Source organism: Borostomias antarcticus (assembly GCF_949987555.1).
Source record: "Borostomias antarcticus genome assembly, chromosome: 13".
NCBI classification, from domain to species: Eukaryota; Metazoa; Chordata; class Actinopteri; order Stomiiformes; family Stomiidae; genus Borostomias; species Borostomias antarcticus.
This window is the reverse complement of record NC_140246.1, coordinates 8,682,424-8,710,365: the sequence shown is the minus strand read 5'-3', so window position 1 is coordinate 8,710,365 and position 27,942 is coordinate 8,682,424. Positions and strand designations below refer to the sequence as shown.

General features: G+C 47.1%; 3 protein-coding genes across 3 annotated transcripts; 2 read left to right on the top strand and 1 right to left on the bottom strand.

Annotated features, from left to right (window-relative positions):
- The first annotated feature begins 599 nt into the window (after nucleotides 1–599).
- On the top strand, nucleotides 600–2,874 carry washc3 (WASH complex subunit 3). Its single transcript, XM_084447589.1, has 7 exons — nucleotides 600–754; nucleotides 1,075–1,173; nucleotides 1,447–1,512; nucleotides 1,638–1,772; nucleotides 1,862–1,978; nucleotides 2,065–2,129; nucleotides 2,741–2,874. Exons 1-7 carry the CDS (start codon nucleotides 704–706, stop codon nucleotides 2,832–2,834), a joined length of 627 nt encoding a protein of 208 aa, XP_084303715.1. The 5' UTR covers nucleotides 600–703; the 3' UTR covers nucleotides 2,835–2,874.
- A 1,533-nt stretch (nucleotides 2,875–4,407) lies between these two features.
- dram1 (DNA-damage regulated autophagy modulator 1) lies at nucleotides 4,408–7,264 on the bottom strand. Its single transcript, XM_084447588.1, has 7 exons — nucleotides 6,994–7,264; nucleotides 6,336–6,403; nucleotides 5,557–5,699; nucleotides 5,153–5,330; nucleotides 4,972–5,030; nucleotides 4,680–4,772; nucleotides 4,408–4,549 (listed from the first exon to the last, which is right to left on the bottom strand). Exons 1-7 carry the CDS (start codon nucleotides 7,122–7,124, stop codon nucleotides 4,505–4,507), a joined length of 717 nt encoding a protein of 238 aa, XP_084303714.1. The 5' UTR covers nucleotides 7,125–7,264; the 3' UTR covers nucleotides 4,408–4,504.
- A 765-nt stretch (nucleotides 7,265–8,029) lies between these two features.
- Nucleotides 8,030–27,757, top strand: gnptab (N-acetylglucosamine-1-phosphate transferase subunits alpha and beta). The gene is made up of 21 exons (XM_084447866.1): nucleotides 8,030–8,255; nucleotides 8,457–8,542; nucleotides 10,746–10,865; nucleotides 11,121–11,171; nucleotides 11,663–11,865; nucleotides 12,661–12,725; nucleotides 12,833–12,967; nucleotides 17,370–17,531; nucleotides 18,456–18,635; nucleotides 19,132–19,302; nucleotides 19,466–19,589; nucleotides 19,705–19,920; nucleotides 20,027–21,177; nucleotides 21,345–21,544; nucleotides 22,409–22,628; nucleotides 22,732–22,845; nucleotides 23,003–23,088; nucleotides 23,187–23,285; nucleotides 23,415–23,582; nucleotides 25,484–25,574; nucleotides 26,502–27,757. Exons 1-21 carry the CDS (start codon nucleotides 8,124–8,126, stop codon nucleotides 26,568–26,570), a joined length of 3,843 nt encoding a protein of 1,280 aa, XP_084303992.1. The 5' UTR covers nucleotides 8,030–8,123; the 3' UTR covers nucleotides 26,571–27,757.
- The last annotated feature ends 185 nt before the right edge of the window (nucleotides 27,758–27,942 follow it).

The window sequence follows — 27,942 nt, the reverse complement described above, 5'->3', positions numbered from 1 at the left end:
AATGTGCCCATTGGGGATTCCATCTCTCTCTCTCTCTCTCTCTCTCTCTCTCTCTCTCTCTCTCTCTCTCTCTCTCTCTCACTCTCTCTCTCTCTCTCTCTCTCTCTCTCTCTGCCACCCCCCCTCCTTTCGTTTTAGTGGAGGCTACAGCCTATCATGGCCCAACTTTACTTTTTCTGTTGTTTTCAAGACATATAGCAATGCAGGCATAATCAAAATCATAAAGTAGAGTGATTTTTCCACGATACAACTATAAAAGTAAAGTTGGGCCGTCATATAGGCTAGCAATAATTTCCTCTAATAATATAATGTATAACGTACATCAATTCCAACAACTTCACTACCTGATCCTTTGACAGATCTTGCTTCATGTACAGGGAATTCACATGATATCTCAACCCAACTCTTTCCTCAAACCATCCACTGCTTCACTTTACTAGTTAATCGCCACTACAGTGCTGCCATCTTGTGGTTAATTTTGAGAGGTTCACACAGACGCGTGCACTAAAGAGCAATAAAACCATTGGCTCGTGTACCCGGAAAAGTAGGTTTGACGTCAAAATCAGGTCACAGTGTAGTCACATGAAACATCTCTTGACTGTAGATAGCTAGCTACGTCTGTTTGCAGCTTAGTATATAAACGTTGTTTTTAAAACAGACATAGCAAGCTAGCCGGTTGACTAGATTTTCAGAGAAATAAAACATGGACGAGGATGGACTTCCTATTGTGGGGTCGGGAATTGATCTGACCAAGGTTTGTGTGTTCCAGGCTAACTTATTATTAGCTAGCTAGCTAATTAGCTAGTAGCCAGTGACCGAGGGTAACGTTGCTCGATTGGTTGATGTACCCTGCATATTTTCCTTGTAAAGTTAATTTGATAGGAACTAAACTTGTGCGGGTTATCCCGGATCATAAAGCATATTATAGACCCAGCTGCTATATCGAGTGGAACCTAAACTCTCGTAAGATTCATTGGAACCCATAGGCACTTAGTTAACAACAATATAACATCATTGTGTCCCCCGCTCCTTGCTCAGTCGGTGTACTCTGCTTAATAAGACTATTTCAACCAGGTCCCAGCCATCCAGCAGAGGAGAATCGTTGCATATCTCAACCAGTTCATTGTGCACACTGTCCGATTCCTCAATCGTTTTTCTACCGTTTGTGAAGAGGTATGTGCAATCTTCTTGGATTATGTGCAATATTGACCACAGCTGTTCTCTTAGTCATGATCAGTGGCGTAGTGGATACGGAGGTACACGGAGTATACCCCCTCTTTGAACCCACAGTAGACCTTCTTTAAACACCTCTACATTACAGTATTGCAAGTAGCTTCTGTGCCTTCATCAAATGTTTACTCAGCACTCTCCACCTGATGCTTGAGTGGTGTTGAGGAATCCCTAAAATATTCAGTCATCTTAAATATTACTTATTCTGCCTCACAGAAACTTGCCAGCATATCTCTTCGGATACAGCAGATTGAGACTACCCTCAGTATTTTAGAAGCTAAGGTGAGTTACTATAGACCCTCACACTCACACACAAAACCAGCTCCTCTTTCATACTGTTTGGATTTGTGTTCCGGGAATGGAGGCCAGTGTATTACTGTAATACATTATTGTATTGTTCTATGTAGCTGTCCTCTATTCCTGGTTTGGAGGACGTCAGACTGGACGTGGTTAGTCAGCGGCAAGCCACCGAGACCAATGGACCAGTGAACGCTCCAAGCCAAGTAGAGGTCCCCTCAGCTGTGCCATCGGCACCTTCTGAGGTATGAACAACTCACGCAGTCCACAGACTCACTCGCTTGCGCATATACACACACAGGTATGCAATGGGTCATATTTCCTCTAATTCCAGGCCCCTCAGAATGCAGCAGAGCCTGCCCAGGAACAGAAAGCAGATGTAGTGGCAGAAAATACCATGACTGTGTCCAAGCACCCACGCTACGCCCAATATCTGAAAATGGTGCATGTGGTGAGTCATCGGGAAAACCTTTTAATTTGAAAAGTTGTTCCATGATCAGATATTATTGTGATTTTCTTTTTGGTTGTCTGCCCCAGGGTGTTCCAGTTATGGCAATAAAGAATAAAATGGTTTTGGAAGGTTTGGACCCCAACCTCCTTGAGTGAGTTAAGCCTCCACATTTAGCACTACATTTACACCCACGCTCCACTGAGTACTAACCTTTCATACACTCACACCTGTTCATTTCAATTAATATGGATTCATCAAAGACATTTTATGTCCTAATTGCATTTAAAGTCGCACAGAAACGGATGTTTGAGATCATCTAACTTCCGTAGTTTGACGTATTTCCGACGCAAACAAGCTATGAGGGTGGGACATAATGTTTAGAGGAATTTGATTGGAACATTGACAACTGGACGGGTTTTAAGAACTTTAGACAGATTCGATAGAAGGATAGCATTGATTGACGGGTGGATGTCATGAGATTATTGGCCTAAAATCTAAGGTACCTGTTGTCGTTATTGCACGTGACCTACCGTTTTCCAGGAAGTAAGAAATTCTATACTTTGATATAAGATTACAACAAAAGTAGAATTTTGTAATTTTTTGGGCATACATCGTTGAATAGGTGAACACTATGACCAATTATGTGAACCAAAATGGGACAGAATGCTTTTTTCATTTCTGTGCGACTTTAAGACACATTCGTATTTAGTCAATACACATTGGCTGACGAGCCGTTCTGTTGTTCTTCATCGTCACCTGCAGTACGCCAGACGCACCTGTGACTGACAGCGGCCAGACGAACACAGAGGAGCCAGACGACCACAGCTCTGGGAGCGAATCATCTTTCAGCGACTGATCTCTCTCTCTCCTCACCTCCACGGACCGGCCCTCCCTCCCTTGTCATCTGTGCTCCATGCCTTTGCGTGTTGCTGTGGATGCATGGATGCACACATCAGCAAGAAATGGTGCGTGACTGTCAGGACTGTAGAGAGGACAGTCAAGAGTGCCAACTGGGTCCCGTGCTTGAGTCATTTGCAGGGATGCTTGAGACCTAGAGAAAGGCACATTTATCTGGGTGGTACAGTAGCTAGACTGCGTTCTAGTTTTGAGTGAGATTTCTGCTGAAAGGCTCCACGCGCAGGTCCAGCACGATGACTTTGTTTGTGGATGTTCATTTTGGTTATATAATTTCTCTCATGAGATTTCCTTGTGTGGAACACAAACCAGCCAATCAAGTACAGTATAGCTGTTGATATTTTTTTGCATCTGCTTATTCAGGCTACATTTGGCATTTTGCCTGTTCATCTGAACATTCCACCGCCTTTGAAAGAGATTGTCTTACAGCCACACACATTCATTGGATTGCGTGTGTCTGTCTGTCGGTGTTCAAGAAAGCCTATGTTGATGGCAAATATTTTTACACTACCACTGCTATAGGAGGCATTTCATGGTTATCCATTTAATTGTATGAATTGTACGATTTAAACTGCAATGATGCTGTCTGGTTGACTGATATTACCCTGTGAGACATTGAAATGTACTAACTTTTACTGTGTGGTGTTTGTGAAGGAAGCATTTGCACTGTTGGGTAAATAGCATATCATGACAAAAACACCACTATTTGTGCACAAAGTGTAACAAAGACACTAGCTGAAGTCAACAGTGTGGAAGTCACTCCATATCCTTGCATTAACGTGAATGATCTGTGTGACTGTTAATGTTAGCAGGCCTTCAATTATGGGAATGAAATGTCGAGAATGGTCGTCTTTTGTCTCAAAAATAAAACGACATTTGCAGTTGTACTGTATATGTATGAACACTGCTCTAAATTTATCTTTCAAATGATCATGCAAGTGTTCAGAGGTGGGTTTTTCTGTCTTTACTGGAAAGCACTTTGTTTACAGAAGCAAGGACATTCATGTTTCTATTTCGCTTTGCCTTGAATAAAAACTATTAACATAGTTTAGCTGAACACTTGTGCAGATGTCTTTTTATTTTCCACCCATGCACTTTTCAGCACCATAAACATTCAAGCTGTTTATCAAAAGCATCCACTAAGTATAAAATGTCCTTTGTTTCCCCACAAAGTCATCAATTATTGTTGCTGTAGAGGAATAGTAAAATATATATGGCATCTGTTCACAAGTTTGCACAATGGTCATGTGTTTGCTATGTGCTTAGTTCTCTTAATTACTGGTCACAGTTCGAAGGAAGTGACATGTGGCAGACAGACAGTTGTGGTTATATTTGACTAGTAGAAAAGAATCACATACTGTATGACTGGGATCATTACAGTGTATTGTGTAACAATCTATATTGCAGAACCATTTCACAATATTTGTTACAGTATACCCACTTCCCATGTCAGTGCTTTCACAATAAAGTTTATGATCTCATAAAATGCTCAAAGTGGTAATATGATTTCTTTGATTAGAAAAGTGCTAAAGTACAGTAATTTCTGTGAAAATAAATTCTTTATAAAAGTAGAAAACATTGTAAGTACTCATAAAAACTTGTCATCTATTGTCAGGAATGTTCCACCAACTCTGTCTTCAGTCTCAATGTAAACATCTGCAAGAGAGAAGTGAAAAAAACACACTCATGATGAACTGACTAAGAATGATCGAGGGAGATTCCGTTCCATCATGACCTGATTCTGAGAACCAGTAATTATGAGAAAACATTATGATGTGCAACTCACTTTGAAGTCCTGGATGAACGTTAGGAAGTAGAAGACGAAGCTGAAAGCCACCACCCACTCACAAACAGCACTCACCAGGTAAGGGACGTAATCCTAGAACCATTAACACGAAGGCTCATGTTAACACTCCTTCATTAGTGCCAACAGACCCAGAATGATTCAGATTCAGATTTATTTGTCACATGTAAATGGTAAAGTACAGCAATGGTACAGTAAATGGTACAGTACAATATACAATTGGTTTGTGACTGCCTGTAGGCACAGTGTAAAGATGGGGTCATTCATACTGCACCTCGTCTTCTGGGTATCTATGTATCCTGGTGGTTTTCACAAAACCTGCGCTGATAATGCCTGGATGGACGGTTAAAGAGACATGTTCGATTGAAATGACCATAAAATGCTTGAGAAATCGTTAAATACTACAAGGGATTCCTCCCAAAATGTCCCGGTTAATTGTAATAGCTCAAGGATACTTGGGATGAGTGCCAAGGTGGCGATGGTGGAGATAGCTGCGCGGGTGTAACACATGGTCCGGGAAGACCCATAGGGGTGGGCACGAAATGATACGATAGACTGGAGGATGATGTACCCCACACCAGGCACGAAAAATAGTATTGCACCCATGTCATGGACCGATGTTACCTCTGTCTCCTGAAAACACAAATAAAACACATCAGAAAGACTGTTAAAAATCTGCTGATTGCAGTGATACAAAAAAAAATCAGTGTTATCAAGTTAGTGTTACAGTATATTGTTTCCCTTGATATTCATATCTGAACACTTTGTTATGGTACTATAACCTTTTGATTGAAGCTGATGATTACATGGACTTGCGTCTCTGAATCAGAATGTGTCCTCACATGAGGAAAGCACTTACCTGAAAAGTTGCAACAAAACACATCCCCACACAAGACAGTATTCCAGTCCAGAAAGCAGTCTGGTTCAGATATGGGCTCACCACACCTGTCATCTCATTCAGCTTCTCCAAATACTTGCACCTGGCATACATGGTGATCATGCCTGCAAATGATTTAGCATGGTGAATTTATCCCTATACAATAAGTGATCATGCCTTGGTTAATTGAAGCCTACTGACAAATAACCATAGTATTCAAGTCACATATTGTTATGGTTCGGGCCGGGTCCGCCCCAGCTCACCCCCTGCTCCCAGTCTGGACCCTCGTCCCTGCCCCGGACCCCTGGTCCACTCTGCTCGTTCCCGGTCCAGACCCTCACCCCTGCCCCGGACTCCTGGTTCGCCCTGCTCACCCCCTGTTCCCGGCCTGGATTCTTCACCCTGAACTCCTGTGCCCCCTGGACATTAAATCCTATATTTTGAACCTGCGCTGCCTGCCTGCTGTCTGCTATTGGGTCCTACCTCCACCAGCCTCAAACCCGAACACATATACAGTACATTTACAGATGTGTTACTGTTTTGTAATCTCTTTATAACAGGTTACATGGAGTTTTCATAGTTTTTTCCACAGCAGATCTTCTCCACATTTGATGTGAACCCACTAATGCCCATTATATCCCACACATGCGTAACTGTACATTTCTACTTTGAATTTCAGAGAAAGGGAAGTGTGACTAGAACCCTGTGCACGGCACCACCCAACAAATGGCCCTACTTGTTTAAGTATGATGTCCGCTCACCTGTAAATGCAGTGACGGCTGTCATCAAACCAAAAATGCAGCTCTCTGGGGGGGTGACTCCGGTATCACTATTGAGGGAAGATTACAAGTCTCATTTGTGTGGTAGGCTAAATAGTAGCCTACTAAATTCATTTCTATGTATGATATTTAACATGGGTGGATCTTGTTCCACAACACAGGTGATGGGCGTTCAGTTAAATATGCCTTGGTTGAGACTTCATTGTGAAATCTGAGCAGAATATCAAGCCAATTTTCCTGTATACTTTAGCCTAGGTTATAGGACCGAAAGTCCAAAGGGTAAAGAGGTTAGAGAACAAAAATGGCAAACCTAAATGTCGTTTGAATTATTACATTCGGTGTGCTTACAGGTGTTTCGGTTATTTATTTATTTTTTAAAGTGGACGCTTGCTATTGCCAAATACTTTGGCACACTAGATCATTTCAGGACATGCTGGCCACCTGATCTGCTTCACTCCGGAAAACGAAACTGATTTAGTTGTTTCAACAATCCGTGTTCTATTAATAATCATGCAGATTGGATTTAAACATGAAATCATAGTCTAAAGCTATAGTGATGAAAAAACACCGAAATTATGAAGTATCCAAATACAGCTTTTAATATCCATGAATGTAACTACTGTTTTAAATGGTTCCTTACCTTATATATGGGAAGATCACGTCAACGTCGTGTTTAAGTAATGCTATTATGTAGCAAATAATAAAAGTGCTTGAAGACCAGATGACCAAAAAAGCTGGTAAAAAGGACATTCCCTGCATAAACCAAAACATGCTGATTGCTGATGTCTACAGTAGGCTAGGCTATACTGTCCTAGTTACAACGGCTGCAACTGCGGCGATTAAGGCGTTACGTCCGGTATAATAAAACTGAATAAACAACTCAAAAAATGCGTCAGTAGGCTATTTCTCAGTTTCTGTGATTTGCTCCGGTAGCCAATATCACTTGGCGACATCTCTAGGCGAGTTGTGGACTACTATTTGTTATCTGCTGTCACGTGTTTGTAGAATAAAACTTCTTCTTTCACTCAAGGGGCAGTTCGTTTTACTCAAGGGTGACGACGTCTTCCTCAACATCTTATTTTCCACTACTGTGTATTTGAAAGTAGGCAGATACTATTTATCAACTTACTATTTAACAAATTCTGAACCAAATTATTGTATTAATTTTCTTATACCCCCTCATATCTCTCTCTCTATCTCTCTCTCTTCCTCCCGCGAGAAGCCCACTTGCGTCTCGCTCCCTCTCCCCGCTACTTTTAGCCAGTTTAGTTGAGATAGTGTAGAACTTCATAGTAGAAAAGTGTTTTGGAGTAACATCTGGGATATCGAATTCACATCTGGACTTGGAAATTTCCACTGGGGGCAGCCTTCTGGAGCCTATCCTGCTCCTCCTGCGCACGTAGAGTGTGCGTGTAATTGCTTTCAATGTCAATTCAAATTGGCTTTAATGGCGTGAGAAACATACGTTTACATTACTAAATCAATTGTGAAATAAAACATTTTTTAGTATAATTAAAGATATACTAAAATTAACTCTCTCTGCCGATAGAGGGCGATGTATGGGATTTTGGCAGAACTGCGTGCGTGCGCGTCGCGTCATCACCGTTGAGGAAGTGTAATGTTTGGTCATGTGTTTGCCTGTGTGTCGTTAGCTGCTAGCTGTCAGGTGACAAAGACATCGTCCCTCTGCAGTATTAATTTACTATTTGTTCGTTATGCTCATTTATCCCTATTGAATGGCTGATAGGGTATGGATTACCCAGGGGCACCATGGTGATCATCAATTCAGTACTGAAGCTACTGCAGAGACAGACCTACACCTGTCTGTCTCACCGCTATGGACTCTACCTTTGCTTCGGGGGTATTGTCCTCATGATAGTTTCCGCCTTCCAGTTTGGAGAAGTAAGTTGCTAACGATCTGGTTGAACATTTTGGTAGCCTATGTACTGTTGCTGCTGCTATTGTCCTAGTTCGTACGCAAGACATTTCGCTTTTCGTTTGGCTTGCTATCTAACACCACTAGCCAGCTGTAGCTAATGTGTCTGGCCTGCTTGGCTATGGTGACATGTGGACAGCATGCATAATGTTTACCTTTCTGTGCAGGTGGTGGTGGAATGGAGTCGGGACCAGTACCACGTGTTGTTTGATTCCTATAGAGACAATGTTGCAGGGAAATCTTTCCAGACCAGGTGAGAGAGAAGGATCTCATCAAATGCAATTTACGCACTATATACACAGAATGGAGTGTGGTGAGTGTATGTACAGTGTGTGAGTGTGAGTGTAGAGTGGTAGATGAGCGATGTTAGCCTACAGTGTGTGTGCCATTGAGGTATGAGGAATAATCAGAGGTTGTGTGCAAGTGTTGCAAGGGGTATAGAGTCAGGGGGGGGCAGGGCGTTGGAAAGAAGCTGTTTTTGTGGCATACCTGCTGCCAGAGTGGGTCAAAGAGACCGTGACTGGGATGGGAGGGGTCAGCCACAATCTTTCTGGCCCGTTTTAGGGTCCTGGAGGCGTGCAGGTCCTGTAGGGATGGCAATCCACAGCCGATCACCCTCTCAGCGGAGAGGATGATGCGCTGCAGACTGCCCTTGTCTTCGTCTGTTGCAGCTGAGAACCAGATGGTGATGGAGGAGATGAGGATGGACTTGATGATGGAGGTATAGAAGAGTACCATCATTGCCTTTGGCATGTTGAATTTCTTCAGCTGACTCAGGAAGGATATCCTCTGCTGTGCTTTTTTTTGGTGAGGGATGGATGTACAGATGGCTTCTTTCTTAAGTCTACAATCATCTCCACTTTCTAGAGAGCGTTGAGCTCCAGATTGTTTTGGCCACCGCAGAACAGCAGCCGGTCGATCTCCCACCTGTAGGCGGACACATCGCCCTCCGAGATGAGACCGATGAGGGTGGTGTCATCTGCAAAGTTCAGGAACTTCACACTGGTGGCTGCTCATTTACAGGGAGAAGAGTAGAGGGGAAAGAACACAGCCTTGGGGGAGCCTGTGCTGATGGTCCTGGATGCTTGCCCAGTTTCACATGCTGCTTCCCGTCGGGGGCGGGGGGAGGCAGCTGTGGAGAGGTCTGGGCCCCTGCTTGAAGGAAGGGGGGGGGGGGGGGGCGTTGTTTTTCAGACCTGCAGTAGAACTCGTTCAGGTCGTTGGCTAGACGCGAGTCGTCAGTGGCCTTGGGGGATCTCGGTTTGTGATCTGTCTGAGGCCTTTCCAGACAAGGGATGCATTTCCATCGGAGAAATGGTATTTGAGTTTCTCAGAGTAGCGTTGTTTAGCGTCCTTCACTGCCTTGCTTAACCTGTACTTGGCCCCTTTCAACCGGTCCTTATCCCCGCTCCTACGTACTTCCTCTTTCTCCAGCTTTAACTTCCTGAGTCGGGCTGTGAACCAGGGCTTGTCGTTGTTGTATTTGATCTTGGTGCAGGCTGGAACATATACGCTCTCGACGAAGCTGATGTGTGACAACATTGTCTGTGTACTCGTCCTGGTTGTTACCAGCTTCAGTGCCTGCCCAGTCAACGTAACCCTGATCATGGTCGGCCCGTTCTAGCCACGCATGCATTTCCCCTTAGCTTCGTTGGTCCACCTCTTGTATGTCCTGACGACAGGCCTGGAGAGTTTGTTTCTGCCTGTATTCAGGGATGCAGTGGACGATGGCGTGGTCCAGTGCAGCATGGGAGAAGGCGTGGTAGGGGTTTGTTAGTGGTGTAACAGTGGGCCACGTAGCTCGGGAGGTAGAGCGGCCGGCCGGGGATCGCAAGATGCCGAAGTGTGCTTGAGCAAGACACTGAACCCCAAAATAGCTCACGTGCGGCACGGTGACACAGTGCCTAGTACTTCTCTTCTCTGGGCCTTTCTGTGCGGAGTTTGCATGTTCTCCCTGTGTCCGTAAGGGTTTCCCCCATAAAGAACACAATATGAAAAACATACAGAAGAACAGATCGCTAACGCTGTCCATCCCTGGGGAAGACGGACAGGAGCACTTGGCTGGCCCCTGGGTGTGTCCCCTGCACGCTGCCTACTGTCTGCTCCGTGCTGCCCTTGGGGGAAGGACGACGGGATGGGTTAAGAGCAGGAGAGAAGTTCCATCGGTGGACGTTCCAGCCATTTCGTGTGTGTTTCTGTTTCGGCTTTGCCCCCTACACCGTGTGATGTGCGTGTGTGTGCGTCTCACTGTGTGATAAATAAAAATGTTTGTCGTTTGTTTTGTTGGTCCAGAGTGTTCTTCTCCCTGGTTGGGCATTTTGTCTGCTGGCGGTATTCAAGACTGAGATTTACTCTCTGGCTTCTTCTGATTGAAGAGCTTCTAATCCACGTTGTCTGCCAGCTAACATTTCCTAATGCCAAGCTTGAAGGTTTGTCGTGTTGCTTCTTCACTGCAGGCTGTGTCTGCCCATGCCCATCGACGTGGTTTACACCTGGGTGAACGGCACGGACATGGCTCTGATGAAGGAGCTGAGAGCAGTCAGGGAGCAGCTGGAGGAAGAGCAGAGAGCACTGAGGTACAGCACGCCGCACACATTCACACCTGCAAAACGACCGTATGTGATACCCTGACCTCCAACATGGCCACTGATGATGGGCTGTGAAAACACTATTGTTTAACAGAACTTGCCACACTCCAGCTCACTCAAAGTTACCCATAGCATGTTTCCGGCGCAATGCAATGATTTGATTTGATTCTGGTTTATATCTGTATAAATGGTACTTTTCTAACTCATTGAAACTGTATTGACTCTCTTGACTCATCACCATAGGGATCGATTGGGGAAAAATGCGAGTGACACGACTGAAGTACCAAAGGATAGGTGAGTCTGATAAGATGCTCCCAAGTCTGGCTGCCCTCTGGACTCAAGTCATCTCAACATGTACCGTATTGACTGTCACTGGCTCTTTGGGTTGTGATGACTCACACTGATTGTTCACTAAGCTGTGATTTGTGTAAATGTTTGACTGCAAGACAGCAGGCTATACTTCCTGGTTCCCCTCTACACCCTCAGATGTGAGAAGACAACTGTGACGGGTCACATGAAGCCTCAGAATAGAGATCTAATCTGAAGTACAGTAGTGGTTAAGTTCAGCAGAAAGAGAGTAGACTTGTGCTGTTGATGTCTGCCACGCTCATGCAGGAAGTCATCGGAATAGAATTGGAAGTTCTCATTGTTCAATACTTAACTTCTAATCCATGTATGCCTTCCAGTTTACATTTCCTATTACAGTCAGTGCCGAGCTTGAATGTTGTCATGTCGTTTTTTTTCTGCAGCAAACTCATTGTTTTATCTTGTGGTTTGGTTTCCAGCGTGAAGCCGGAGTGTCTGCTGTCCCACTGCATCATAGCCCCCATGCTAGCCCTGGACCCGGCCCTGCCGCCTAACGTGACCGTCAAGGAGCTGCCCTCCCTCTCCCCCTACTTCACCCCGGCCAAGCAGCTGCTGCACATGGCCACGCCCCTCCACCCCTCCACCAGCGTGTCTGTGGTCGTCTTCCATTCACAGGATGACGGTTAGAGAACGGAAACTAACACTTCTACAGCCCGCACGCATGCACGCGCACACACACTCACACACACACACTCACACACATACACACGTGTTACAGACATAGACGAGTCTCTTAGACTATGAAGAAGATACATTTTGTACCTCAAAATGTCCCTCTAGGTTTGTTCCTTTGGTCTTGTTTGTGACAAAAACGTCCCAGAGTCCAACTCAACTTTTGTGCGATTTTAATATTTTAATACAAGTTTGCGGGTAGTCCAATCTCCAGAGAACAGGAGAATCAAAATACAAAGATGCATTCAGAGACAGTTTTCTTTGTACCAACAAAAAACAAGGTGTGAGCTCATTCATCGCCTTATCTTGGTGAATAAGCATCCCATCACTATTTCTGGGCGTTCTACCAACTTTGCCTCCCTGCTCATTAAACTTATCTGTGGTCCTCTACTCCAACCTCAAACATTGCTTCATTTCCTTCACATCTTTTTTTTGTACTTTCTGTGACCTTCCTGTGATTGCTTGCACGCGTGCACACACACACACACACACACACACACACACCTACCTCATATTCACATGAGCGACTCTACTATTATTTTAACTGTTTTAAGCACAATGGCCTCTATCAATTCAATGCAGAAAAAACAACATAACTGTTACAGATACATGCCAGCCCCAATCTTCTTCAGCTAACCTACAGTACATTCTATCGCATCTATAAGCTCCAGGAAGTGATGTCAGTAAACTTCCTCTCGCTCTCTCCCTCCCTCTCCACCCACCCCCGACCCTGCCCGCCCCCCAGCTGATAAAGCCTATATAGACGTGTCACGAGAAGACCTGAAGCGGACCGTGTCCAGATGTTACCTGGTGAGGGTTCTGTCTGACCATCTGCTTTACAGTTATTCGTTGCGTAATAGTCAAGCAACATTTTTGACGGTCATTAGATGATAAGCTCCCCGTTTTTTTGCCCGTAGACGACAGACAAGGAGACTCCAGGGCTGGTCCGTATGCAGACCCTGGCCTACCTGAGTGGCTTCCCAGCATCCTACAAGGAGACCGAACCGCTGAGAGCCAAGCTGCCCTCCGTCATCACTAGCAAGATCAAACAGGTGAGGTTGGATCTGTTTAACCTGGAGGAACAACTGACATCTCTCATAACAGCTCAACACTGAATCGGACACTAGACCCAGTCTAGACACTAGATGGCAGAGTTGCACACTGATCGAGTTGGAGAATCTTATTGCCACAAGGTGTCCCCCCTCTCTATCTAAGAATTATGGCACGAATATGACATGCATTGTCATTTATGTTGCTACAAAATTGTTTATTAAAGCTCCAAACAGATTTATGATGATGATGACAACCACAACGATAATTCGTTATAATCATGTTCGAGGTGTATGGTTATGAGTCAGTACAGTCGATACGGTATGTAGGGATGAGTGACATGGTGATATGGTCTCCTTAATCAGTTGTGATGTGATTAAAGACCCCTTTGTTTGGTTTGGACAGGATGCGTGTATCTAATAATTTTCTTTAATCAAATATTTCGCGCGGGGGGGGGGGGTCAGTAACATGCCTCGATTACTCGTAATCCAACTATGGGTGTCTGGCCTAACACAAGGCAGAGACACAGGGCTCTTCTGTCTTCTCTGCAAACACTGGAGCCATGATGCAGATTATGATAGATGGGAGCTAAAAGTCACCAGATCTTCCCAACTGGACGTCTGATGCCAAAGACAATATTAAAGATGAATATGAGATTTGTATGAGGAAACAGGGTTTTTGGGTTGTTTTTTTTGCATTTTATTGCAACAGGTCAGATGCTGCAATCCAGTACAGAAAAAAACAACCTCAAATTCCTTAACTGTTAGGACCAGCTGTGTGTTAAGTGTGGTTTCTGAGCCTTATCTGTGGTGCGGTCTCTCTCCCAGCAGGGGGGCTTTGTCCTGCGGCCTGCTGTCTGGTCATGTGATAATAGCGGGGGTATTAGGGGGAAACTTTAGACGGGGGTGCGGGGGGGTTAACATTAGAACAACTGTTTGGCGTGGCGTGGCGCCAGGCTGCACACAGAAAGGTCACCGGGAATTTTACTGACCTTCCCCACATCTATCCCTCTCTTTCTTTCTTTCTTTCTTTCTTTCTTTCTTTCTTTCTTTCTTTCTTTCTTTCTTTCTTTCTTTCTTTCTCTCTTTCTCTCTTTCTCTCTTTCTCTCTTTCTCTCTTTCTCTCTTACTCTCTTTCTCTCTTTCTCTCTTTCTATTCCACTCCACTCCCCCTTTCTCTCTCACACAACACAGCTAAGTAATAGTGTCTCTAAGTGTCTCTTTTAAGCCATCTTCAGGGCATTTGTGTGGACGGTGGCTGGGTGGTACTGGGGTCCTCGTCCCTGTCGGGGGGTGAGCGGGTCGAGGTGCGGCTGTAGGGTGTGTGATGGACGTGGTTGCGGGGGAGTTTGGGGCGGGAGCGGGGGTTCAGCATGTAGACAGAGAGGATGGAGGCGGGCAGGCGGTCTGTCAGCGGCACAATGGAGGGGTCCCGTTACACAGGACTTCATGGTGCCGTCGGGACGGTTCTGTGAAAGAGGGATGATGGGAGAATGTGGAGAGAGAGAAAGAGAGAGGGAGAGGGCCAGGGTCGGGGTGCTGAGAGACGGCAGGTATTTATAGACGCGGCGTTAGAGCGAGTGTGATGGTGATGAAAGCCGCCCTGCGGCCCTGGTCACCCGCTCCCACTGCCGCCTGTGAAATACTGCCCTCCGTGTGCGTTCACGGCTCGGAGCTGGTGCATGTATGTCTGTATTCGTTTACGTGGCGGGTTAATTGGTGACTTGCAGGTCATCAACTTACACTGTAGCACCCTTTTGTCAATATTACCCCTTTCAAATGAGCTAGTCAGGAGAATACCACGGCTTATTTTGAAAGCATAACCATGATACATCGTAGACCATTGTATATACAGTAGCTTTGCAGTAATAATTTTCCATAAGAATCGCTGAAGTAGGGAGACTAACTTTGTCTAGGTATGTAACGATAACTGGTATAATGATAAACCGTGAGAAAATGTGATTACATTTTTTGCAAAAAAATTATCACTAAAGCTGTTTGATTTCTGCGTTTTGAAAAACTCACTGTAAATACTGTCCAGCATCAATCAAAGTTAGCATCAGTCTCCAAGACGCATTATTCTAATGTTTATGCAAACAAAAAGTGCATAGTGCTGCTCATTTTATTTGAGGTTTTCAGTATAAAATGATTAAATGATTGATTTCAGTGTGTATCAGTATTTTTAGAAAATCTTCAGCACATTTTATAATACCGCGATAATAATACTGATAACCGTGATAATTTTGGTCACTGTATTGTGATATGAATTTTCATACATTACATCTCTAACTTCGTCACGGTGGGAAAACATATGACCTAACCGTACTATATCTCTACCTAAATAAGAGTCATCAGAACTATGTTGACTATAACTTAGTTAATGATAATTGCACTGTACCCAGAATGCCCCTAACTCCGATACTAATCTATGAGAATTCTAACATTTAGAACAAGCACCAAAAGAGCTACTTAACACTTCAAGCTCTGAACTCTGTGGATTCTAATCGTAGTTTTTCATGTACAAAGCTAAATCTACTTGGCAATGGGAAAAATGAATTGTGGTGAGCGCCTCCGGGTGGTGGGCTCTGGCATATGTGTGACGGACGAGACGTGACTGTCAAGTTGCCACCCTCCCTCTCCCCCTCCTCTAATGTACAGTACACGGGTTAATCAAATAGCGTCTGTCCATCTGATGGTCCATGACAGCATCACAGTATGCCATTTGACTTTTGACCCTGGGTCACCACCTCACTCATCATTCATCTATGACGTCTCTCTTGTGCCTTTGAAAACATTTCCTAGCACTGTTACAAACATGTTGAGAGATGCAATAGGAATAGGCTATGGCTAGGCTATGGCTTCCTACATTGAGATTTACAGTAGACTCAATATGAGTATGTTTATCTAGGAGCTGACGGAAAAACATTTCACTGCTCGTTGTACCTGTATGATGTAGTATGTGACTTTGAAATAGTCAGGATTAAGATCGAATGTCTGAAACTTGAAACTTGAATACTGAAATGACAGTGAGCTTTGGCTGATAATGGGTATGATATGACCAACAGTACATCACCTGAAGGTCAGCATCTTAACGGGTTGATGACGGGTGGATGTGGAGAGGCATACCTGCTGGCCCTTCCCAGTAAAACTATTTAAAGCCTGGATGTTATTGTCTTGCTGATCCACTGGCTGCCTGTCATGTGTGTGTGTGTGTATATGTGTGTGTGTGATGAACATTGAAGACGTCGTGTGAATGTGATGTGGGTATTTTAACTGCACTATAAAATGGGCGGTAATAAAAATGGCAACGTGATCTGTGTTTTTCCGTCCTTGGCTCGTCATCGCCGACGTTTTTTAACACCTTGGAAAATCCCAGAGCAGAGCGAGCTGAAAAGTCAAGGCTGAGAGTGACAGTATAGTATTGTGTGTGTGTGTGTGTGTGTGTGTGTGTGTGTGTGTGTGTGTGTGTGTGTGTGTGTGTGTGTGTGTGTGTGTGTGTGTGTGTGTGTGTGTGTGTGTGTGTGTGTGTGTGTGTGTGTGTGTGTGTGTGTGTGTGTTTGGGGGGGGGTGACGACGTGGTTGTGTGTTTCCTGGGAGGCATAGGTTAGGGAGAAGAGAGAGAGATGGGACAGATGCTTGGGAGAAGGAATTCCCGGGGTGCCACACACACACACACACACACACACACACACACCTCACTGTCAACTCACTATACTATACTGTGCGTGCACATACACACACACACACACACGTAAAGATACTGAGGCCATACCTTGCATGCCTCCCTTAAGATCAGAGGTAGAGCCACCTGCTTACACACACACACACACACACACACACAAACACATACACACACACACACGTACACCCTATATCCAGGTGATCGTTACTGGGGGGTATTCTGTCCTGGAGGGGTATCGTTGGCATGGAGAGGACAGCGACACAGACGTGAGTCCCTGGACGCCCAAGCGGCTACTTTCATCTGCCGGAAGGTCGACACTGTCTGCTTTGATCCCAGCTCGCGTACGGTCTGTGTGCGCGGCACGTCGGACCACGAGGCCGCTCCCCCACTTTGTCATCTCTGACACCCCCGAATTCCGTCAGGGGACAGAAGTTCGCAGCCAAAGTCACATTGAGTGATTCTGGGTCTCCGCATTGTAACCTTGGCCGAGGCCTCGTTCTTTCTTAGCCAACTTTTACTTGTGTTGTCAGGGCTTGTTGTGTCAGTGGCGAGAGGCCTTGTCTCTCTACACCAAATAAACAATGTTGTGTCAATGCCTCTGGTGCGGATGGATGGATGGATGAAGGGATGGATATGCTGAGACAACAAATTTTTCAAAGGTGTGCAAACTGCTGTCTCATGCGTCTTTGACTTGTATGTTTGTTTGTTTGTTTGTTTGTGCAGTTCCAGCTGTACTCGGAGGCTAGCATCGCCCTGCTCCACCTCAACGGCCCCCAGGACTTCACTGACCTGACCCAGCAGGCCAAGAAGAACCTGACCCTGGACGGGAAAGAGTTAACCGTCAGCCCCGCCTACCTGTTCTGGGACCTCACCGCCATCACACAGGTAGTCTATCCTGGCGTCCGGCCATCTTCTACATCACGTCTTTCCAGCGCAGGGGAGCGCAGCAGCGTTCGGTTCAGCCAGGTCACCTCCGGTACATTGTGGAACGTAGCTTCATCTCATGATGCGTTTCCATGGTTGGGGTTCGCAACACACACACACATCGGAACAGTACAACACACACAGGGACTGTTCAGGTACCAAGGTTATAATAGTTTTGCTTTTTTCATTAGTTTTTATTTTTATATCGTTTTAACTTTTTGTTTTCATTTTCAGTTTTGATTAGTTTTAAAGCAGGTTTGCTGGTTTAGTTTAGTTTTTATTTTTTGAAAATGCTTAGTTTTAGTTTCGTTTTTATCAGTTTCAGTATTAGTCTTACTTTTTTTTTTTCTTCTGCGCCAGCCTCGTGAGACCATCCTGATCTTGTGAGCTCACGTTGTTTCACTCTGTGTGAAACAAACCATCTGGCGCATGTCAGGTACTTCTGTGCAGTGACACAGCTAAAAAAGATGGATTTCATAACCACCCAAAAGACTAGGCTTACGTATGAAATGAAAAAGACTAAAACTAAGGACATTTTCTCAATAATTTTAGTTTTAGTTAGTTTTGAAAACACACAATACAGTTTCAGTCAGTTTCAGTTTGTCAGGTACCAGAATAAATCTGTCCCCAGCTGTTTTACATGCATAGCTGCGTGAAGGTTATTCTGGACTGAGTCAGTCTGGACCGAGGGTTGGATCTATTCTACCATGTGAAGCCTAAGGGAATGATTTGTACGAGAAGCGGTCATTTGTGGACCTCAATTTGTGTTGTTTGTCTCACACACACACACACACACTAACACACACACTTACACACACACTCACACTCGCACACACTTACACACACACTCACACCACTCTGTGCCCCACGTTCGGGTCTCCCTAGTCCAAACAAGATGAGGATGTCTCGGCTAGTCGCTTCGAGGACAATGAGGAGCTGCGGTATTCTCTGCGGTCGGTGGAGAAGCACGCCCCCTGGGTGAGGCACATCTTCATCGTGACCAACGGGCAGATTCCCTCATGGCTGAACCTGGACAACCCCCGCGTAACCGTGGTCACACACCAGGTGACGTCTTTATGCTGAAATGCTCCTCCTGCAGCACTGTTCACAAAGTTCATATAGACAAGATTTTTAAGTAGAGTAATAATTTCTAAAAAATATACATACACAGGTACAGGTACAGAATAAATGTACTGCTTTTCCCCGGGTTCAACAAGAACGTCCTATTTACCTCCTATTTACCTGCCTGGTTTGGTACCCGCCTCTAACAAGGCTGAGCCAATAGAATTATGACATTGGTACCATACAGTATCTCAGGAGGCGGGACTGATCAGGAGTCCTAATACTATTGGCTCACAAGCCTTATTAGAGTTTGTTTTTTTAATGACTACTCCACATCAAATTCATCACCTTTAACAGAGAATTTATAAAATACAAGAAATGTGTGCAAGTTATAATTTTTAATATAATTTGGAGAAACATATAGACAATGATACTTGTATTTCTGTGGTTTTATGAATGAACTATATATGTTATGAGTGGCGTCTTCCTTCCTGTTTAGGACATCTTCCAGAACCACACCCACCTGCCAACCTTCAGTTCTCCCGCCATCGAGACGCACATCCACCGGATCCCCGGCCTCTCCCAGAAATTCATCTACCTCAACGACGACGTCATGTTCGGCAAGGACGTGTGGCCCGACGACTTCTTCAGTCACTCCAAGGGGCAGAAGGTCCGAATCTAGCCTCCTGTGAAAGTACTTCACTGTAGACCTGTAACAGTTCATACTCTTTCTTTGGACGCAGAGATGAGCTTTTTCCCATCTCCTGCAAACATATTTCGTCAGGACGTTTTAGGTCTAATCTGTGTTTTGCTCCATCTCCACTTCTCTCCAGGTCTACCTCACCTGGCCTGTCCCTAACTGTGCCGAGGGCTGCCCAGGGTCCTGGATCAAAGATGGCTACTGTGACAAGGCCTGCAACAACTCTGCCTGCGACTGGGACGGTGGAGACTGCCTGGGTGAGAGAACCCCTCCACTCTCCCTGTGATCGACTGTCTCACTCTTTCTTTTCTTTCACAAACTCTGTTTCTAGACTTCCTTCTCAACCCTTGTTCCTCTCCCCTCCCCTCCCAGGAGCAGCCGGGGGCAGTCGTTTCGGGGTGGGCGTCGGGACAGGCCTCGCCGGCGGCGCCATCGGGCAGGCGTGGCAGTTTGCGGGCGGCCTAGGCGGCATCGGCGGCATCTCCTACTGCAACCAGGGCTGTGCCAACTCCTGGCTGGCGGACAAGTTCTGCGACCAGGCCTGCAACGTGCTGGCCTGTGGGTTCGACGTGGGCGACTGCGGCCAAGGTGAGCGGCACGTCGCGAGGCTCGCGCTCGCTGACGCCGTTTTCTTCCGCCGACTGGGACGAAACCTCTCAACTCTTTACACGTCCCGCCGTGTGCTGTTTTCCAGATCACTTCGGCCAGCTGCACCGCGTGACGCTGCGCAGGAACCAGACGCTGTACACCCTGCCGGCGGGCGAGACGCGGCCCTACTTCAACTTCGCCGGCGTGGCCCGCAAGGCGACCGACGCCCAGGTCGCCGACAACCCCGCCGTGCGCCACACCTCCGTGGCCAACAAGTGGAAGACGGTCCACCTGCTGCTCCACGCCGGCCACAACGCCAGCCTGGTCCGCTACAACCTCACCTTCCAGGGGGAGGACGACGACGAGGAGTTCGTCATGAGCTTCGCCGTGGCGGTGGACACCCGCGAGCCGCCCGGGCTTCCCGACGCCTCCGACCCCGCCCGCAAAGACGGGAGCAGAGAGGCTGGGCCCGCCGCCGCTGCCACGCCCGAGCCCGAGGTGCCCTTCGCCGACGTCCCCGAGGGGAAGCGGGGGCCCAAGGTCCGGAAGAGGCCCCCGGGGGAGCCCGAGGTGGCCGCGGAGGCGCCCGCGCTAAACGCGTCCCTGCTGCCTGTAGCCGTGCTCGGCGAGCTGCAAAAGCTGGATGATAAGCTCCTGACCGGCGACATCACTGTGAAGGGTTATAATCTCACCAAGGCCGCTCTGCTGGACCCTTACAAGACACTCGCCCAGGCCAAACAGCGCCAGCAGGGTATAGGTTCACAGCCCGCTGCAGGAGCTGACCAGGCTCAAACTCTCATAGAGGAGGTGGAGGACAGGACACAGGCACTACTACCGGAGGAGGCTAAGCCCACAGCACCGCAGGAGGCACGGCGAGAGGAAGGACAACGGAACGCGGACGCCGAAGTCCCAGGCGAGACGCAGGGGGCGGACGAGAGAGGCGAGCGGCGAGCCCAGTCTCCGGTGGCTACCGTCCAGCTGCGCATCGACGGCGAGCGTCCCGGGGAGCCGGGAAGACAGCCCGCCGTCCCCGCCACCGAGCGACCTCCGTCCTCCAAGCTGCTGAGCACTCTGGTCGGCAGCATGTCCAAAGGCAAGGGCCCAGACGGCCAGTCACAGCAGCGGGCCGTCGCTGGCGAAGGAGAGAGATGGCCACAGGGCAGGGGGCTCATCGGGCGGAGGTTACAACACTACACTTCCTCAGACAGGGGCTTCCTTCCGTGGGAGAGGAGAAAATACTTCCAGGAGCTGCTGGAGGTGAGTCCCGGGGGGTCGGGGCCCAGATATAAGGGCCCGCGCAATCTCCAACAATACTTAGAAACGCTTAGAGCGACGTGCAATTCCCTCAGAAATCTTTTTCAGTTGTTGCAGTGCCAAACGGCCGTGGGGTTTGTTGACGGCGCTGACAACTCCCTGCTCCACAGGAAGAGGAGCGCCTGACGCGGGAGCTGGAGTACCAGGCCGACAGCGCCGCCGCAGGCCGGAGGCTGCAGGACACCTTCGCCGACTCGCTGCGCTACGTCAACAAGCTGCTGAACGGACAGTTCGGCTTCACGTCCCGCAAAGTGCCCGCCCACATGCCGCACATGATTGACAGGCTCATCATGCAAGAGCTTCAGGACACGTGGGTAGCAGAGAGCGCAAGAAGCGAATTATGACTAGGTGTAATTCCAATTTCAGATATCTACAATTTAATTCTGACTAATCATAATTCCAATTTAAGATATCTACAACTTAATTCAAGATATCTTAAACTTAATTTAAGATATCTTAAAATGACATTGTAGATTTCTTGAATTAAAGATATCTTGAACTGGAATTATGACTAGTCAGAATTAAATTGTAGATATCTGAAACTGGAATTGTGCGCTCTGGGATGAGAAGATGGGTCTGCAACCACATCGATGACATGAGACCTTAGGGATTGATCAGGGGAGCATCATGTTACCCCTCAGGCGTGGCCTCCCGAGTCTCACCATGCTGGGGTCGTAGTAGGCCTCCTGAGTGGGGTTGACCGTGTGGAGCCGGGTCAGGTTGGTGGGAAGCGTCTTGGAGCAGTTGATCAGCAACTGCTCCAGACTTGTCAGATCCTGTAAAAAGGCAGATTAAGTAAGATTAAGATTAAGCCATTAACTAAGATCGTCATCGAAAAACCGCTCAAAAGCACCCCCCCCCCCCACCCCGATGCGTCCCTTATCGGTTCGTGTGAAATAGCACTTGCACTGACAACTTTTTGTTACAATTTTGACATGACACGTTGCTATGCAAGGACGCGCCAACGTCATCTTGCGTAGTAGCCGTGCGTAGCTCGCTCTAGCATAGCTTGCGTAGAGTATCAATGGGCCTTTACCCGTCAGAGACGCGCCATTAATTTATTGACGCTTTTTTCGTTTTGAGGAGATTAATTTGCTGTCGTCGCGGGTGTATTTGAATGAGAATAAACAATAAATATTTATCTTTTGCCTCTTTTTGTGCCTCCGCCTCCCAGGTTCCCGGAGGGGTTTGACAAGACGTCGGCGCACCGCGTGCGTCACTCGGAGGACATGCAGTTCGCCTTCTCCTACTTCTACTTCCTGATGAGCGCCCTGCAGCAGCTCAACGTCTCCCAGGTGTTCGACGAGATCGACACGGACCACTCCGGGATACTGTCCGACCGCGAGATCCGAACCCTCGCCACAAGGATACACGAGCTGCCCCTCAGTCTGCAGGTCGGTTCCCGGGGTGGGGGGTGGGGGTGCTTTTGAGCGGTTTTTCGATGACGATCTTAGTTAATGGCTTAATCTTAATCTTACTTAATCTTCCTTGTTACAGGATCTGACAAGTCTGGAGCAGTTGCTGATCAACTGCTCCAAGACGCTTCCCACCAACCTGACCCGGCTCCACACGGTCAACCCCACTCAGGAGGCCTACTACGACCCCAGCATGGTGAGACTCGGGAGGCCACGCCTGAGGGGTAACATGATGCTCCCCTGATCCATCCCTAAGGTCTCATGTCATCGATGTGGTTGCAGACCCATCTTCTCATCCCAGAGCGCACAATTGCGTGGGACCCGATTTAATTCTGACGTATTTGTGTTTACAGCCCCCTGTCACCAAAGGCCTGGTCATTCACTGCAAACCCATCACCGAGCGCATTCACAAGGCCTTCAGAGACCAGAACAAGTACAAGTAGGTGCTTCTCTACCCCCGTCGCCTTGTGTCTCCAACACAGTGCTCCTCCCAGACTGTGTGTTCACTGTGGTATCTCTCTCTCTTTTTTTCCTCAGGTTTGAGATCATGGGGGAAGAGGAGATAGCTTTCAAGATGGTCCGGACCAACGTGTCCCACGTGGTGGGCCAGCTGGACGACATCAGGAAGAACCCAAGGTGAGTGGACCTTTCTGTGCTATGGCTGGACTCTGGAGCTGTGGATCTCCGGACGGCTGGTGTACGCTTGATCGACCCATATACATTTACACGACCTGGATCCTGTACCGTTGCCTCTTATCCCTGCAGGAAGTTCATCTGTCTCAATGACAACATTGACCACAGCCATAAGGACGCGGGGACGGTGAAGGCAGTGCTGAGAGACTTCTACGAGTCCATGTTTCCCCTTGCCTCCCAGTTCGAGCTGCCCAGAGAGTACCGCAACCGCTTCCTCCACATGGGAGAGCTCCAGGAGTGGTAGGACTAAGATTTACTTTACTGACCTAAACTGAAGTAAACTAAACTAGACTAAGGTACGATAAGCCAAGCTCCAGGAATGGTAGGGCTGAGATTAACTTTACCGACCTAAACGGAATAAATCTTAACTAGACTAAGGTAACCTAAGACAAGCTTAGCTAAACTTTGTGAATGAAGCTGAGGTTAACTAAGACGAGGCAAATTAAGATAAACTGAAGGAAACTGAAGTGAGAGGTGCATTTTTACACACATCATGTGGTTTGTGCAGTTGCATTCTTTCTTAATAGCTGTTATTTTTGGCTGGTAGCAATAGCTACTGTATGTTTTAACCACTTCTATACAGAAATATACTAGCTCTTACAATACCGTACAATACATTAAGTGGCTGGCACGAAATCGCTGTCCAGTTCCAGAGCCACACGATGGGTTTCCTGGCACATGCAAGAGAGCGATTTATCAAGTTTGTTTTTGCAAAAAAGGCATAATGAATGATCGTGGCTTTCAGCACATCGGAGCTCCTGGCTTTGCTCGGGCGCGGGGAGAATAGGAATCACAGCAGGGGTTAAGAGCGACTGTGAGAAGTGATCCTGTCCAATCTGTGAGCCTTGACCGGAGAATGCAGCCACATACTGTACAGAGACTTTAAAATTAGACTCCATGCTTTAGATCAGTCATTGCAGATCCTCCTAACGCCCCCCCCCCCCCCCCTCCACCTAGTGGCGCCTGCCAAACCCCCCAACCCCCCTCCCCCAATAGACCTTCCCGACCTGTCAATCACACAGAGAATAATAAGCAATAAGGTTCCTTGATTTCTTAAGACCACGCCTCTGATGTCCCACAAACAAAGCCTGTTCCACATTGTGTTCATAGATTAGACATTAGTTTGAAGAAAATGGTTCTTAAAACATACAGTAAACCGGCCTGCAGGCTGCTGTACCATAATGTTATAAGAAAACAAGCTGTACGATACACCACACCTCCCTCCAAACATCAGTTTACAGCAGCGGCGACACAAAAAGCTACAAAGCTAGTAACATTAGGTGCTTTATATATAGTAGCTAATTAGCCTGTAGCTAGTAGTTAACTAGTAGTTAGTAGTTTCTGACAGGCTTCTTTCTAAGAATGGATGCCACTTACTTACTCACCCTGCTTTACATGTGCAGTTAGACTCCATGATTTTGTCCTGTTGAATTTCAATCTGGAATTTTTGAAGCGTCTTTGCCTTCCGCATAGATTGCCAACACCTACAACACTCGACAACACAGTTGTCTCAACAACAGTATGTTGTTACCTGCTCCGTACTTTTTTGGAGTACTCTCTTAGACAAAGTAGTGGAATTTGGCAAATAACATACAGCAGTATTGTCAGGAATCGTTGAGAGAATCATCAGGTATGTGCTGTTCAGGGGACATTTTATTACCTTGCTCCAAAGCTTGTGGGGCATAGCAACAATAACTACAGGGGGCAGAACTTGCCGCCTGAATAGGAAAGGTCTATTCTCCTCCTTTTCCCACAACACACCCCTCCCTCCCCCTCTCCTCTCCCTCCTCCGCTCCTCTCTCCCTCCTCCCCCTACCCAGTGTCACAAGGCTGCCTTTGTTAGTGAAGTAACAGACAGGTGGCAGCAGTGATGTCACCTTGTCGCCCCGTCTCCCCGCTGGCATTCCTGGTGGTTACATCACCCCCAAGATTGTCCTTAGCGGACTAAGGACGTTGACATTTAACCCTGTCAGCTCGTCAGAAAATATCGTGTCTTGGAAGCTTCCCCTCTCCACTTGAACCTGGTGACATGAGTCATCTGATCTTCCTCAAATTCATAGAATGGGAGCTGTCTCGTTTTGATTACAACGCGTGAATAACTGTGTGTGCGTGTCGTTTACTGTACAAATAACTTGTTTCAGGCGAGTCTACAGGGACAAGCTCAAGTTCTGGACGCACTGCGTGCTCGTGACCCTGGTCGTCTTCACCGTCATCTCCTTTTTCGCCGAGCAGGTCAGTGTGACATTACAGTGCGTACTGTGTTCATGCACCCGGGCTTAAAATAGTCTTTTTCTTTGCGCCGAGATTGAACTATGATTCAGCCCGTCGCCGGCCCCTGACACACTCCCTAGAGGGAGCCTCATATACCCTGCGCTGGGCTGGGAAGTGACATCGCTGAAAGGAAAGACGACGGCCTGTCATGCGCGCAGGGCGAGGCTAAGTGCCTGCTTTGTCGACATGCTGCCCCCGTGTGCGGCCCGATCTGAGGGACGCGGGGTCCGGTTTCTCCTCAGTTGATCCTTACAGAAAGGTTAACAGTCAGAAGGGAATGTCCCCCTCGCGCTGGCCACCAAGACCTGGAGGAATCTGAGGGAGCAGCTCAGTGTCTTTGTCAACAGTACCCCCCCCCCCCCCTCACACCTACTGTAGCGACACCAAGCCCAGGCTCCACACCCCCCTCTCCCTGGCTTGCACAAGTGTGCCCACTTTTTATTGCCACACTTTTTAATGGACATGTTTGGAATTCAGCATGCACCTATGGATGAGTGTGTTAGCGGCGACGGGCTACTGTATATCTCAAGAGTGCACCGTTGATATCGGCCGTTGTATATGATCGTAAATAACCTTTTAACATGGCTTGTAATGCCAAATTCCAAACCTGTCCTTTAAGTGTGGCCACTTCGTTAATCTGTGAGGTTTATCGGTACATGCCGTAATAAGACTTGCTTTTAGTAGGCGACTTCACTATACTTTTGGTGACTTTACAGGACTTAAGACTTGAATCTTGACTTGAAAAGCCTGATGTGTTCAAAGTAAAGAGCCACTCCCAGGCAGAAACACCACATGCTGACAGGCTGCAAAACCTGCTTCCTTCCTCTTGGTGTTTATTTACAGTCGTTGAATAAGTCATTCATTTTCCTTTTCTCTCGTCCCCCTCAGCTGATCCTTCTGAAGCGGAAGCTGTTTCCCAGACGCAGGGTCAGCAAGGACAACCCAGAGCGTGTGTGACGAGGGAAGACTTTCCCACTTCCCCTCTCTCTGTCTCCGCCCGCTCCTACCTGCGTCTCTCCCCCTGCGTCTCTCCCCCAGGGAGAGAACCCTGAAGAGGGAGAGGAGAACAGAGGAGCAGAAGCACTCCTCCGGAAGCTTCTCTTCCCCCGGTCCGTGTGGCTCTAGGAGAGAGGAACTGGCTGTCGGATCAATCAAGGGGCGGCAGGCGACCGACAAACCTCATCTGCTGGGACGAGAGATGCCAAAAAACCTCTCGTTCCCTCCGCCCGAGGTGCCAAAGAGAGAGTCTTTGCAGGGGACAAACACGCACATACACACACCTGCCGCTTGTACACACACACACTTCAAGGCTGCGGACCCTTAGCCAACAATGTGTCACTCCTCCTGTCTAGCCTGGTGATTTATATAGTGCTGAACACTTGATCTGGATGTGATTGGCCAGGACGACCATCCCTGGAACGTTATGCACATTACGCCACTCACCAATAGAACTGTAACCTTGTGGGGCGTTCCAGAGGTTAGGGAAGAAACGGAACGCAAAACGGGGGCGGTGGGTTAATGAAAATGAAATTAAGAATCGGAGGAGTTCAGTCTCTCACTTGGCAGACATTTTACCCGTCCATTTGCTCCCTCTGTCTGGCCACTGTCCTCTATGTACAACACAAGTGCCTTTTCTTAAATGGCTGTAGCCTGAGCTGTTCCCATGATGCATTTCTGCTCGTTAATATGTCCTTGTTTACGTCCTGTCCCCGCTTGCCTTTAAACCTCCTTTTACCTATTGCGGGTGTAATGTGTTTCTAGGTGATGGGGTTTTTTGTGTAAATGTCACAATGTGGTTGTTTTTAAATCATGAATGTTTGACACTAGTGACTACAGCACTCAGCCGTCCGTATGTGTCCCTGTGGGACACGTTTAGTTCTCACTAGTGTCTGAAATTCAGACCTCCCTGGCATGTTGTTCAAAATGATATGCCAAGTTTACCAAGTTTAACAAAATACATCTCCAATAACTGCCATAGAATGTTGATTTAGCTTCACAAATATTTCTTTTCAGAATCTCCACCCCAGTCCGTCTGTAGGAACCATGTTGAGTGATTTGAATGGATGACTGCCAAACAGCAGAGTGACATGAGAAATGCTTGCTGTAATGTATGATATGTGTCATGTTATGTTGATACCTGCAACTATGGTGCATGAGAACACTTGCTGATGGGCATGAGCATTTCAAATACATGGGTATTTGGAGGGGAATCTCTTAGGACATTTGTCAAACTCAAATTGTACATATTTTACTTATCAGTTCCTCCCTGAATAAAATAAAATGAACTTGTGCCTGCTTGGTTTGCCTTCTTTTCAAATCAATGACAAGT